Source organism: Macaca fascicularis, chromosome 1, assembly GCF_037993035.2.
Source record: "Macaca fascicularis isolate 582-1 chromosome 1, T2T-MFA8v1.1".
NCBI classification, from domain to species: Eukaryota; Metazoa; Chordata; class Mammalia; order Primates; family Cercopithecidae; genus Macaca; species Macaca fascicularis.
In genome coordinates this window covers 207334311-207346846 of record NC_088375.1, presented here as the reverse complement: position 1 = coordinate 207346846, position 12536 = coordinate 207334311, and the positions used below count along the sequence as shown (strand labels likewise).

At 46.9% G+C, this 12536-nt stretch overlaps 1 protein-coding gene across 2 annotated transcripts in view; it reads left to right on the top strand.

Annotated features, from left to right (window-relative positions):
* Nucleotides 1–4382: 4382 nt before the first annotated feature.
* FAM76A (family with sequence similarity 76 member A) overlaps nt 4383–12536 on the top strand; it is a 38431-nt gene continuing 30277 nt past the window's right edge. For both annotated transcript variants that reach the window (XM_005544258.5, XM_005544257.5), the window contains exons 1-3: nt 4383–4573; nt 5888–5952; nt 11896–11950. In XM_005544258.5, the coding sequence (XP_005544315.1) occupies nt 4493–4573; nt 5888–5952; nt 11896–11950 (201 nt within the window). In that variant the 5' untranslated portion in view covers nt 4383–4492. The remainder of the gene's footprint in view (nt 4574–5887; nt 5953–11895; nt 11951–12536) is intronic.

The window sequence follows — 12536 nt, the reverse complement described above, 5'->3', positions numbered from 1 at the left end:
GGATCAATTAGCCTTGCACTGAGTGAAGGGGTTATAGAGATGACCCTGATATGATGGCCCATAGTCTGATGAAAACCAATAGGTAATTGTAAAACTGGTAATAGAGTGGAGATCAGAATTGAAGACAGCGGGAACAAAGAGAGGCTCTTACCCCACTGTAGGGCTTGTGTGTGAAAAGGGAGGCTGTGTTTACACGATTCAGTTCACCAACATCTCTCTAGAAGAAATGCAGTTTTTTTTCTTCTAGTACTAACATATACTAGTGTGCCAAGTTCCATGTACTGTTTCTTGTTTGTTTCGTTTTCAATGTGCTCAGTCATACAACTTCTAAGTAGTAGAGCTGGGATTCAAAGTCAGGCAGTCTGGCTCTGAGCTTGCATTTTTCTTTTTTTCTTTACTTCTTCTCTCTCTTTTTTTTTTTTTTTTTTTTGTGGCAGAGTCTCACCCTGTTGCCTAGGCTGGAATGCAGTGTGGCACAGTATCAGCTCACTGCAACTTCCACCTCCCGGGTTCAAGCGATTCTCCTGCCCCAGTCTCCCAAGTAGCTGGGATAACAGGCACTCACCACGATGCCCAGCTATTTTCTGTATTTTTAGTAGAGACAGGGTTTCACCATATTGGCCAGGCTGGTCTCGAACTCCTGACCTCAAGTGATCTGTCCCCCTTGGCCTTTCAAAGTGCTGGGATTACAGGCGTGAGCCACCACACCGAGTGGCTTACATTCTGTTTTTTTTTTTTTTTTTTTTTTTTTTTTTTTGAGATGGAGTCTTGCTCTGTCCCCCAGGCTGGAGTGCAGTGGCGCAATCTCAGCTCACTGCAGCCTCTGCCCCCTAGGTTCACACCATTCTCCTGCCTCAGCCTCCCGAGTGGCTGGGACTATAGGCGCTCGCCACTACGCCCGGATAATTTTTTGTATTCTTTAGTAGAGATGGGGGTTTCACTGTGTTAGCCAGGATGGTCTCGATCTCCTGACCTCATAATCCACCCGCCTCGGCCTCCCAAAGTGCTGGGATTACAGGTGTGAGCCACCGCAACCGGCCATTCTGTTTTTAAAAAAAGTAATTTGAGGCCAGACGCAGTGGATCACAGCTGTAATCCTAGGACTTTGGGAGGCTGAGGTGGAAAGATCACTTGAGCCCAGGAGTTGGAGAGCAGCCTGAACAACACAGTGAAACCTCGCCTCCATAAAAAATACAAAAATTGGCCGGGCGCGGCAGCTCACGCCTGTAATCTTAGCACTTTGGGAGGCCGAGGCAGGCAGATCATGAGGTCAGGAGTTCAAGACCACACTGGTCAATATGGTGAAGCCCCATCTCTACTAAAAATACAAAAATTAGCTGGGCGTGGTGGTGCACGCCTGTAATTCCAGCTACTCAGGAGGCTGAGGCAGGAGAATCACTTGAACCTGGGAGGCAGAGGTTGCAGTGAGCCGAGATTGCGCCACTGCACTCCAGTCTGGGCAACAGAGTGAGACTCAGTCTCAAAAAAAAAAAAAAAAAAAAAAATTAGCTTGCCATGAAGAACTTGGTGCTGTGCGCCTGTAGTCCCAGCTTCTTGGAAAGCTGAGGCTGGAGGATCACCTGAGCCCTGGGATGTTGAGGCTGCAGTGAGTTGAGATTGAGCCTTTGCACTCCATCCTGGGCAAGAGTGAGACCCTCTCTCAAAAAGTAATGATAATAATAATTTGAAATGAAATTCACATAACATAAAATTGAGCATTTTAAAGTGAACAATTCAGTGATAGTTAGTATATTCACCATGCTGAGGCTGGGCGTGGTGGCTCATGCCTGTAATCCCAGATTTTGGGAGGCCAAGGCGGGCAGACTACTTGAGGTCAGGAGTTCGAGACCAGCCTGGCCAACATGGCAAAAATCGTCTCTACTATGAATACAAAAATTAGCCGGCCATGGTGGTGCATGCCTGTAATTCCAGCTACTCAGGAGGTTGAGGCAGGAGAATCGCTTGAACCCAGGAGGTGGAAGTTGCAGTGAGCCGAGATCGCACTACTGCACTCCAGCCTGGGTGACAGAGTAAGACTCCGCCACAAGAAAAAAAAAAAAAAAAAAAAAAAAAAGCTGGGCACAGTGGCTCATGCCTATAGTCCCAGCACTTTGGGAGGCTGAGGCAGGTGGATCACCTGATCCAGGAACTCCTGAGGTCAGGAGTTCAAGACCAGCCTGGTCAACATGGTGAAATCCGTCTCTACTAAAAATACAAAAACTATCCAGGCCTGGTGGCATATGTCTGTAATCCCAGTTACTCAGGAGGCTGAGGCAGGAGAATTGCCTGAACCCCTGGGAGGTGGAGGTTGCAGTGAGCCAGGATTGCGCCACTGCACTCCAGCCTGGGCGACAGAGCCAGACTCCATCTCAAAAATAAATAAATAAAAGAAAAAAAGTATATTCACCATGTTGAACAACCATTACCTCTATCTAGTTCCAAAACATTTTCATCACTCCAAAAGCCCCTTACCCATTAAACAATTTCCCCACATATTTCTCCATGTAATGTTTTATTTGTATTTGCATATATATTTTGAGACAGGGTCTCACTCTCTCACCCAGGCTGGAGTGCACTGGCACAATCACGGCTCAGGGCAGCCTCGACTGCCCAGGCTCAAGGGATCCTCCCGCCTCAGCCACTGAGTAGCTGGAACCACAGGCACGTGCCATCACACCCAGCTAATTTCAAAAAAAGTATTTTTTTTTTTTTTTTTTTTGTAGAAATGGGGTCCCACTGTGTTGCACAGGCTGGTCTTTTTTATTTTTGTTTTTTGAGACGGAGTCTTGCCCCGTCACCCAGGCTGGAGTTCAGTGACGTGATCTTGGCTCACTGCAACCTCTGCCTCCCAGGTTCAAGCAACTCTCCTGTCTCAGCCTCCCAAGTAGCTGGGACTACAGGCGCCTGCCACCATGCCCGGCTAATTTTTGTATTTTAGTCGAGATAGCTTGACCTTGTTGGTCAGGCTGGTCTGGAACTCCTGACCTCAGGTGATCCACCTGCCTCAGCCTCCCAAAGTGCTGGGATTACAGTTGTGAGCCATCCCGTCCCGACTCGTGTACTGGTTTTGATTCTCACAATGACCTAATTGTACAATTGAGAAAAATGAGGCCATGAGAAGTTCAGTGATAGATCTAAGGTCATGTAGTCAGTAATGGAACAGTGATTTTGAACCTTTGCTTTCTGATCCTAATGATTAATGCACATCTTTGGGGGAACCTACAAAGAAGCAGCCAGATGTGGGTTCAGAGACAGTAAATTTTGTTGAGGCAGGAAAATAGCCATAAGTCAGCTTTTAATTGTAAAAAGTGCACGTTGAGGTAAAACTGCAATTAGTACTGTACAGGTGGTTGGCAGAGCCAATAGCAACCTAAGCCCAAGAGCAGCTACAAGGCAGGACTTGGATAGGTCAGCTGTGCAGGAAGCTTTGCCAACGCCTCAAGAACAAGAAGTCTGTCATTCCTTGGGCAGCTCCTATACTTGCCAAGCTGGAGCGAAAGAGAGGCAGAGGAGCCCGGAGGGCGTGGCTTGCCTTCCGGAAGCCAGGCCTTGCCAGGAATCACCAGGTGGTTGCTTGCGAGAGAAGCTCGGAGTGAAACCGGAGAAAACAAAGTAGGAAGCAGGCCTGGGCCAATTGCGGCCCACTCTGATCAGGGCCTGCAGGCCACCTGACGCCTGAGTATCTGTCCAATCCCTCCTAGAAGGATTGCCATCTCTTTAGTCCCTCTTCCGCAGCATAGGGGTGCCCTCTCTGGCGCTCTCCTTTTCTCTCCTAAGGCCCACAGCCCCACAGTTCCCTATTTAGGGGTCTTAAATTGAGGGCACACTTCTAAATTGTCCCTCAGAGTTTCCTCTCCTCCTTTGAGCGAGGCTGGGCGGGCTCCTCCAGCTCCGATTATGGGGAACTTCTTTCCCAAGCTCCCCACCTTCTTTGGGCTTGGGCGGCTGCAGAGTTCCAGTTAACTGTGCGCCGCCTTCGTTCCAATTGTACCCCTAGTGCTCCCAGAAAGCAGCTCCATGGAAACCAAAACATCACAAATCCCCTAAGGTATCGCGAGAAGCGCAGATGCGCCTGAGGCCGTGGAGAGGCGGAGCGAGGGCGGGAACGCCGAGCAAGTAGGGCGGAGCCTGAGCTCTTCCGAGGTCTGGCAGGCCGGGAGCCTGTCCCCTCCAGGCAGCGCCCCCGCGTGACTGCGCTTTACATAATCGCGGCTTCTAGCGTCACAGTGGCGTACTCCAGGCCAGACCGAATCAGAGTGGGCGAAAGCTCCGTGTTCCGCCCCTTCCCACTTGATCGACGTCAAAGCCCACCAGTGAGCGGGCGTCTAGAGTCGCCGAGCCCGCCCCAGCTTGCCCAGGTCCGCCCCGACCCGCCTGCGCCCGCCCGCCTGCCGCAGCCAGCAGCCTGCCGCCGCCGCCGGGTTGTGCCTCAGACTGTCAGATAAATCGGCGGGCCGGGCCGGCGGGTCGGTGAACGCGGCCCGGGCCGGACATGGCGGCGCTCTACGCCTGCACCAAGTGCCACCAGCGCTTCCCCTTCGAGGCGCTGTCTCAGGGGCAGCAGCTGTGCAAGGTGCGCGGGCTGGGGCGGCGGCCGGGAACTGGGGACGCAGGAGGCGCGGCCCGGAGCTCCTGATTCTGTGGGGACGCCCGGCGGGGTCCCCGGAGCAGGGTGTGGCAGGCCCGCCAGGCTGAGGACCCGCACCCACCCCGCTGGGGGCCGGAGGGGCACGTGCGGGAGCCTGGGCCGGGTCCACGCTCCCGCGGCCGGCGTGTCCGGGTGCTTAGCAACCGCGGGGATTGTTCTCGGACCCCGTGAGGTCGGGGGAGGGACAGCGGGTCCTCTGCTTGCCCTGACTGGTCGCCCTCGGGATGCCTTTGCGCTGCCTCCCCCGCCGCCGCGGTCTCCCTGGTCACAGACGAGGGGACCTCCTGCCCCTCCTGGGACTGAACTCCAAAGTTGGGTGCTGCCTGGGAGGAGTGTGTCGAACTCGGGCTCTTCACGGGCACTTCTCGACCAGTTACAGAATCGGAGGTAGCAAGGCTTGTTTTTTTTCTTTAAGCCCCGCACTTTTCGGCCAGTCTCAGAGTCGGAGGCAGCAAGGCTTTATTTTTTTAAAAACCCCACATTCTGGCTCACAGATCCGAGGGATCACTTCTCAGCATCCAATTGGTGGTCTTCGGTCTTCCCTAACTAGCTGCTGCTCAGTTTTTACTCCTGAAGGTCCAACTTCTTTTTCTTTTAAGTTGCTTCATCCCACTTTGACTTTTTAAGTGACTAGAGGTGCTGTGAGGCAACAGTTAAAAAGTCACTAAACTGTCTGAAGAACAATATTGGGGTATTCCCAATAATCCAGAGTTTGTGTCTCTGATTTGGATAACTCATAATTGTCACTTTTGCCTCAGATGGTCATGACTTTCCATTTGCCAGTCTTTATATACCAGGTCTGAGGGAATGCAAGTGCTTGAGTGCCCTTTTTGGCCTCAAAATATGTATATATGATTTTAAGGAAGTTATGTATATATAAATAATAATAATTTTAATCCAGCACTTTCATTTCACAAGTAAACCTCAAAATCACACAGTGGCAGAAGAACCAGGCCTGGAATTCAGGGCTTCTGATTCCCAGTCTGGGGGCTTATTCATATATATGTTTTACAATTTATGGCTAGTTCCATATAATCCATGTAAGTTCTTACTTAACTCCCACATCAACAGTAGGGAGGTGATGCCAGTATTACAGAGGAGAAAAATAAGGCCCAGAAAGTTTAAGTGACTCACTCAAGCATAGTAGCTATGCTAGAAATAGTACCCAGGTCGGTTTCCTACTGAAGGCTGTTTCCATTTGTGACTGCCTTTTAAAATTATATCCTCATTTCATTTCAGGAATGTCGGATTGCACACCCTGTTGTGAAGTGCACCTACTGCAGGACTGAGTACCAGCAGGAGAGGTAGAGTTTTGTTGACCATGAAAGATATTATTAATAGGCTTTTTTCCTTTTAAAATCTATAATTGATTGCATTTCATGTACAGATCTGTAATCAGTTACATTGTAACATACAAATCTGTAATCAATCACATTATATACAGACTACAATTGCTAAATATTTAGGTCTGTGATCCATCTTGAGTTAGTTTGTGTGTGGGGTGAGATATACAATGAAGGGTATATAATACATATATTGTTTCCTAGTTATTATCCATTGATTGCTTAAAACTTTTTTTTTTTTTTGAGATGGAATCTCGCTCTGTCACCCAGGCTGGAATGCAGTGGCGTGATCTCGGCTCACTGCAACCCCTGCCTCCCAAGTTCAAGTGATTCTCATGCCCCAGTCTCCCGAGTAGCTGAGATTACAGGTGCCTTCTACCACACCCGCCTAGTTTTTTTGTATTTTTAGTAGAGATGGGGTTTCACTATCTTGGCCAGGTTGGTCTTGAACTCCTGACCTCATGATCCACCTGCCTCAGCCTCCCAAAGTGCTGGGATTACAGGCGTGAGCCACCACGCCCGGCCTGCTTAAATTCTTAAAGTTCTTTTTAAGACCCTTGATCATTTTATATTGTGGTTATAATCTTTCTGACAAGAAGAAATCAATCCCACAACATTAAAACATGAGCTTCATGTTTCAATATGTACATATACAGAAATTGAAGAGTGTATAAGCCCAAAGAAGATACTTTTGGAAATGTGACAATCCTGATAAGAGTTTGTTAGCTCTAGTCACATTTGAAACTCACTTGCCATTACACTTTTCCTTGGGCAAATCTCTTTTTTTGTTTGAAACAGAGTCTCTCTCTGCCAGCCAGGTTGGAGTGCAGTGGAGCCATCATGGCTTACTGCAGCCTGGACCTCCCAGGCCCAAGTGATCCTCTCACTTCAGCCTACAAAGTAACTGGGACCACAGGTGTGTGCCACCATGCCCAGCTAATTTTTTAATTTTTGTAGAGATAGGATTTTGCCATGTTACCCAGGCTGGTCTCTTACTCCTGGGCCCAAGTGATTCCTTCCTCCTTAGCCTCTCAAGATGTTGGAATTACAGGCGTGAGCCACCATGCCTGGACAAATCTCATTTTTAAAAGTGTGAAATGGGCCGGGTGCGGTGGCTCACGCCTGTAATCCCAACACTTTGGGAGACTGAGGCGGGCGGATCAGGAGGTCAGGAGATCGAGACCATCCTGGCTAACATGATGAAACCCAGTCTCTACTAAAAATACAAAAAAATAAGCTGGGCGTGGTGGCATGCACCTGTAGTCCCAGCTACTCGGGAGGCTGAGGCAGGAGAATTGCTTGAATCCAGGAGGTGGAGGTTGCAGTGAGCTGAGATTGCGCCACTGCACTCCAGCCTGGGTGACAGAGCAAGACTCTGTCTCAAAAAAAAGTGTGAAATGCAGGTATGAATGATCAGACATCTTTAGGGGGCATTTCCATAGCAACAAAGTTATTTTTTGGTATAGCAAATTTGACTTTTGCGGAACTTTTTTTTTTTTTTTTTTTTTTTTTTTTTGAGACGGAGTCTCGCTCTGTCGCCCAGGCTGGAGTGCAGTGGCGCGATCTCGGCTCACTGCAAGCTCCGCCTCCCGGGTTCACGCCATTCTCCTGCCTCAGCCTCCCGAGTAGCTGGGACTACAGGCGCCCACAACCGCGCCCGGCTAATTTTTTGTATTTTTAGTAGAGACAGGGTTTCACCGTGGTCTCGATCTCCTGACCTTGTGATCCGCCCGCCTCGGCCTCCCAAAGTGCTGGGATTACAGGCGTGAGCCACCGCGCCCGGCCTTGCGGAACTTTTTTAAGTGTAGGTGATCCTGCCTTGAGGAGGGTGGGGTCTATTTGTTAATTCATCCATTAGACCTAGAAGCCTATTTTTAATTAGTCATTTCAATTCTTAGAATATCTTCTCCAGGATTTTATCATGGATTTTTTTTTCTTTTTTGAGACAGGGTCTCTCTCTGTCACCTAGGCTGGAGTGCAGTGAGATGATCTCAGCTCACTGCAACCTCCCCTCTCCAGGCTCAAATGATCCTCCCACCTCAGCCTCCCATATAGCTGGGATCAGGGGTGCATACCACCACACTCGGCTATTTTTTTTTGTATCTTTAGTAGAGACGGGTCTTGCCATGTTGCCCAGGCTGGTCTAGAACTCTTGAGCTCAACCAGTCTGCCTGCCTCAGCCTCCCAAAGTGCTGGGATTACAGGCGTGAGCTATCACACCCAGCCTATCATGGATGTTTTCAAACAAAAAAAGGGTTAAAAGAATTAGTGAACACCCATATACCCTCTACTTAAATTCTATAATATACACTTTACTGTATATTCACCTATCCATCTGGTGCATCTCTCTGTCCATCACTATATCAATTCATTTTGTTTCCGATGTATTTAAAGTTGCAGACATCAGTATACATGATCCTTAAACACTTCAGCATGCACAGCATTATTTAGAGTTAAATATTTGTTTGCAGTTTTTTTTTTTTGGCAAAATTGGCTTATACTAACATACTTAAATCTTAAATATATCAAGTTTTACAAACGTAGACATCTGTGTAGCCCCAAACCCTATCAAAATACAGAATGTTACTATCACTCCATAGAGTCCTCTCATGCCCCATCCTAGACAATCCCCACACCCTTGCTTCCTCCAGGCAACCACTGCTCCACTTTTCATTCCCACTATAAATTAGTTTTGCCTATTCTAGGACTTCATGTTAGTGGAATCATACAGAATATACTCTAGAAACTTTATATTTTAGTTCTTAAATTTAGGTCTGTGGTCCATCTTGAGTTAATTCACGTGTGGGGTGAGATAGGAACTTTGACCCTTTATTTAAACTATACATACAAATTAATTCAAGATGGATCATAGAGTTATTTTTTCTTTTTCTTTCTTTTTTTTTTTTTTAGTTGTTATTATTGAGACAGAGTTTCGCTCTTGTTGCCCAGGCTGGAGTGCAATGGCGCCATCTCAGCTCACTGCAACCTCTGCCTCCCAGGTTCAAGTGATTATCCTGCCTCAGCCTCCCAAGTAGCTGGGATTACAGGCATGCGCCACCACACCCAACTAATTATGTATTTTTAGTAGAGATGGGGTTTCTCCTTGTTGAGCAGGCTGGTCTCAAACTCCCGACCTCAGGTGATCTGCCTGCTTTAGCCTCCCAAAGTGCTGGGATTACAGGCATAAGTCACCACGCCCAGCCTAGAGTTAGTTTTTCTTTGCATGTTTTTTAACATGTTAGGAGCATATGTATATATTGGCATCTACCCCATTCCTTCAGTAGTAAATCTAGGCGTAAATCGAATTGCTATTCAACATCACAGAATCACTGATGCTAATCCTCTTTCTAGAGATTTCTTTGAATGTCCTTCACTTCTTTTACTGTCTTTTAAAAGTAACAGAAAATTGGCCGGGCGCGGTGGCTCAAGCCTGTAATCCCAGCACTTTGGGAGGCCGAGACGGGCGGATCACGAGGTCAGGAGTTCGAGACCATCCTGGCTAACACGGTGAAACCCCGTCTCTACTAAAAAATACAAAAAACTAGCCGGGCGAGGGGGCGGGCGCCTGTAGTCCCGGCTACTCGGGAGGCTGAGGCAGGAGAATGGTGTAAAAACCCGGGAGGCAGAGCTTGCAGTGAGCTGAGATCCGGCCACTGCACTCCAGCCTGGGCGACACAGCGAGACTCCGTCTCAAAAAAAAAAAAAAAAGTAACAGAAAATTGCCCTGGAAAATAATTTTTAATTTAAATATTTTTTACTCTTAAGGTTTTTCTTTTGTCTATTTTAACTTTGTAGTCACTTTCATAGGAATTGTATGGGAAAATGATCACAAAGCAGAGAATAGACTAGACTTTTTTTTTTTTTTTTTCCGAGATAGGGTCTCACTGTCACTCAGGCTGGAGTGCAGTGGCGAAATTGTAGCCCACTGAAACCTTGGACTCCCAGGCTGAGCCTCCTAAAGTGCTGGGATTACAGGCATGAGCCACTGTGCCTGGTCTTAGATTTTTATGTGATTTATTAGTTTTTAGCCCCAGAGTACTGTTTAAATTGTTCTTATACATAAGACATTCATTTTTACCTCCTCATATGAAGAGTTAGACTTTTATTTGAAGATGATTTTTCCCCCAGGGCAGCTTTATTAATTCATACATTTAGGTAATATGACCTCTGGATCTTCACAAGGCAAAGGATATTTTTATTTTTGTCAGTGCTTAACTCTTAGAGAAATCAGAATTTTTTTTTTTTTTTTCTAGAAACAGTTTTGCTCTGTTGCCCAGGCTAGAGTGCAGTGGCTCAATCTCGGCTCACTGCACCTTCCATCTCCCAGGTTCAAGGGATTCTTCTGCCTCAGTTCCCTGAGTAGCTGGGATTACAGGCACACGCCACCACACTTGGCTAATTTTTTTGAATTTTTAGTAAAGACTAAAAATATCAACATGGTTTCCCCATGTTGGCCAGGCTGGTCTCGAACTCCTGACCTCAGGTGATCTACCTACTTCGGCCTCCCAAAGTACTGGGATTACAGACATGAGCTACTATGCCTGGCCTAAATATTGACAAAGTATTTGATCATAGTGTCTTTTTCCCCACCTCTGGTGTTTTCATATGCCTTTACTTATGAAGGAGAACACAGAGTAAGGTTAGCAAAGATAGAATCTCTGAGTTTATATTCCAAACACACATACTTTATTTGTCACTTCAAATTTCCCAACTATTCATCCGAATTAAGGAGAATTTTTTTTTTCCTGCTAGTCCATTTTAGTATAATATTTTGAGGGTGTTCTCTGTATCTGATAATTTTACTTAGTGATACTTGGGGATGTCATAATTAGAAATAACTCACTCTCCATTTTCGCCAAAGCCTCACTTTATTTGAGATTAAAAAATCCATAACCACATAATAATCTTTTTGTTTTTTTTTTGTTTGTTTGTTTGTTTGTTTTTGTTTTTTGAGACGGAGTCTCGCTCTGTCGCCCAGGCTGGAGTGCAGTGGCGCGATCTCGGCTCACTGCAAGCTCCACCTCCTGGGTTTACGCCATTCTCCTGCCTCAGCCTCCTGAGTAGCTGGGACTACAGGCGCCCGCCACCGCGCCCGGCTAATTTTTTGTATTTTTAGTAGAGACGGGGTTTCACCGTGGTCTCGATCTCCTGACCTTGTGATCCGCCCGCCTCGGCCTCCCAAAGTGCTGGGATTACAGGCGTGAGCCACCGCGCCCGGCAATCTTTTTGTTTTTTTGAGATGGAGTTTTGCTTTTGTTGCCCAGGCTGGAGTACAGTGGTGCGGTCTCAGCTCACTGCAAACTCTACCTCCTGGGTTCAAGTGATTCTCCTGTCTCAGCCTCCTGAGTAGCTGAGATTACAGGCGTGCACCACCACGCCTGGCTAATTTTTGTATTTTTAATAGAGATGGGGTTTCACCATGTTGGCCAGACTGGTCTCGAACTCCTGACCTCAGGTGATCTAACCCCCCTCAGCCTCCCAAAGTGCTGGGATTACAGGCGTGAGCCACCATGCCCAGCCACATAATAATTAAAAGAGTTATTAGAGGCTAGGTGTGGTGTCTCTACTAAAAATACAAAAATTTGTTGGGTGTGGCGGCACGCACCTATAATTCCAGCTACTTGGGAGGTTGAGGCATGAGAATCGCTTGAACCTGGGAGGCAGAGGTTATAGTGAGCAGATTGTACCACTGCACTCCGTTCTGGGGTACAGAATGAGACTCTGTCTCAAAGATATTAAATAAAAATAAAAGAGTTATTAGAAAGATACTCAAACTTCTGTTAACCAAGCATCCAGACCATATTTCACCTTGGCCTTTAGCAATGAGCAAATTCCTTGGACTTAAGGGAGGTATCAGTTTTCAGATATTCTAAGAAAAGCCTGTATCTGTTTTTTCCTTAACAGTAAAACCAATACAATATGCAAGAAATGTGCTCAGAACGTGCAGTTGTATGGAACGGTAAGTAGGATATTTTCAAACCTAACAGTGAGTACTAGGGTCTTGTGGAACCTTACCTTCTGTGGCCTACTAATGTCTTTACAATATTTTTATTAGAAGAAATAGTTATGTGTAATATATCTGGTACTGATTTCAGCTTTCACATTTAGCTAATGCTTATTGTTAAGGAATTCCGTGCTTATAGTCACACTGCCAGGATTATGATTATAATTTTCCTCGAGAGGCTTCAGTGACCAGTATGGAAAGAGAAAGAGAAAGATGAAATTTTTTTTTTTTTTTGGTGACCGGGTCTTGCTCTGTCACCCAGGCTGGAGTGCAATGGCGATCTAGTTCACTGCAACCTCCACCTCCTCGCTTCAAGTGATTCTCCTGCCTCAGCCTCCCAAGTAGCTGGGACTACAGGCACATGCCACCACACCCGGCTAATTTTGGTATTTTAGTAGGGATGGGGTTTCACCATGTTGGTCAGGCTGGTCTCGAACTCCTGACCTCAAGTGATCCACCCACCTCAGCCTCCCAAAGTGCTGGGAGGCAAACTGCACCCAGCAAGATGAATTTTTATAACTTTGACCTCTTTGTTTGGTAA